Genomic DNA, 1,533 nt, shown 5'->3' with positions numbered 1-1,533 from the left:
ATAAAGTGGAGGGTCAGTTAAAATGAAGATGACCCTCAACAAGATGGATTGATACAGTGGTGGTAACAATGGGCTCAAACGTAGCAATGATTGTGAGGTTGGTGCAGGACTGGGCAGGGTTTTGTTCTGTTGGACATGAGTTTGTGGTGAGTCAGAACCAATCCGATGGCATCTAATAACAAGGTATATACTTAGAGTGGGATTATTGGATCATAAGGTATTTTTATTTCTAGCTCTTTGAAGAAGAAGCCTACCATTTTCTATAGTGGTTGTACCATCTTACAGTCCTGCCAGCGATGGAGATGGGCTCAACTCACCTTCATCCTCACTAACATTTGTTATTTCCTATTGTTTTGTTCTCTTAGTGCTTTGCATGTGTGAAAAGATTTTCCATGGTAGTTTTGATTTGCATCAATACATCGGAGTTATGTTGCTGGCAAAAAAAAATATTGAATATGCTATGGACAGCCAAAAGAATGAACAAATCTGTCTTGGAAGAAATGCACCCAGAATGCTCCTTGGAAGCGAGCATGGTGAGACTTCATCTCTCAGACTTTGGACATGTTATCAGGCGAGATTCGTTCCTGGAAAGCAGAGGGTCAGCAAAAAGCAAGACCTCCAACAAGATGGATTGATGCAGTAGCTACAACACTGGGCTCAGATATGATTATTGTGAGGATGGTGCAGGGCAGTGTTTCATTGTATTGTGCTTAGGGTCAGAACCAACTTGATGGCACCTAACAACAGCAATGATGGCTAATGATGAAGTGTGTCTTTTTATAGGTCTGTTGGCCGCTTGAATATCCTCTTTGGTGAGGTATCTGTCTATGTCCTTCGCTGATTTTTTAATTAGCTTGTTTGTTTGGTTTTTGTTGTTGTGTTTTCATAGGGTTTTCTAAGCTGTAAAATAGGAGCTCTGGTAGCGTAGCTGGGTTACGAGTTGCGTTGCTAACCTCAAGGTCAGCAGTTTGAAACTACCAGTTGTTTCGCGAGAGAAAGATGAGGCTTTCTCCTCCTGTAAAGATTTACAGCCTGGGAAACTCTATGCAGGGTTGCTATGAGTTGGAACTGACTCCACAGCACACCACCATCACCACCATCACCACCAAGCTTTACAGAAGCAGGCTTTTCTCCTATGGAGCCACTGAGTGGTTTTGAACTGCAAACCTTTCTGTTAGCAGTTGAATGCTTAACTGTTATGCTACTAGGGCTCCTTGTTGGGGATGTATGTTGTTGTTAGGTGCCATCGAGTCAGTACTGACTCATAGCGACCCTATGCACAACAGAATGAAACACTGCCCGATCCTGGGCCAACCTCACTACTGTTGCCACGCTTGAGTCCATCGATGCTGCCACTTGGCCGATCCATCTCGCTGGGGGTCTTCCTCTTTTTCTCTGACCCTCCACCTTACCAAACATGATATCCTTCTCCAGCAATTGGTCCCTCCTGACAATATGTCTGAAGTATGAGAGACCAAGTTTGTTCATCCTGGCCTCCAAGGAGCACTCTGGCTGCACTTCTTCCAACACAGA

General features: G+C 44.1%; 1 protein-coding gene across 1 annotated transcript in view; it reads right to left on the bottom strand.

Moving 5' to 3' along the window:
• Window positions 1–1,335: 1,335 nt before the first annotated feature.
• ARRDC5 (arrestin domain containing 5) overlaps window positions 1,336–1,533 on the bottom strand; it is a gene marked incomplete at its 3' end in the record, with an annotated part of 13,435 nt that continues 13,237 nt past the window's right edge. Inside the window, exon 4 of the mRNA XM_006868912.1 lies at window positions 1,336–1,349. Within this exon, the coding sequence (XP_006868974.1) occupies window positions 1,336–1,349 (14 nt within the window). The remainder of the gene's footprint in view (window positions 1,350–1,533) is intronic.

Source organism: Chrysochloris asiatica, unplaced genomic scaffold (assembly GCF_000296735.1).
Source record: "Chrysochloris asiatica unplaced genomic scaffold, ChrAsi1.0 scaffold00125, whole genome shotgun sequence".
Taxonomy (NCBI): domain Eukaryota; kingdom Metazoa; phylum Chordata; class Mammalia; order Afrosoricida; family Chrysochloridae; genus Chrysochloris; species Chrysochloris asiatica.
Note: the sequence above shows the minus strand (reverse complement) of the source record. Positions and strands in the feature narration are given on the sequence as shown.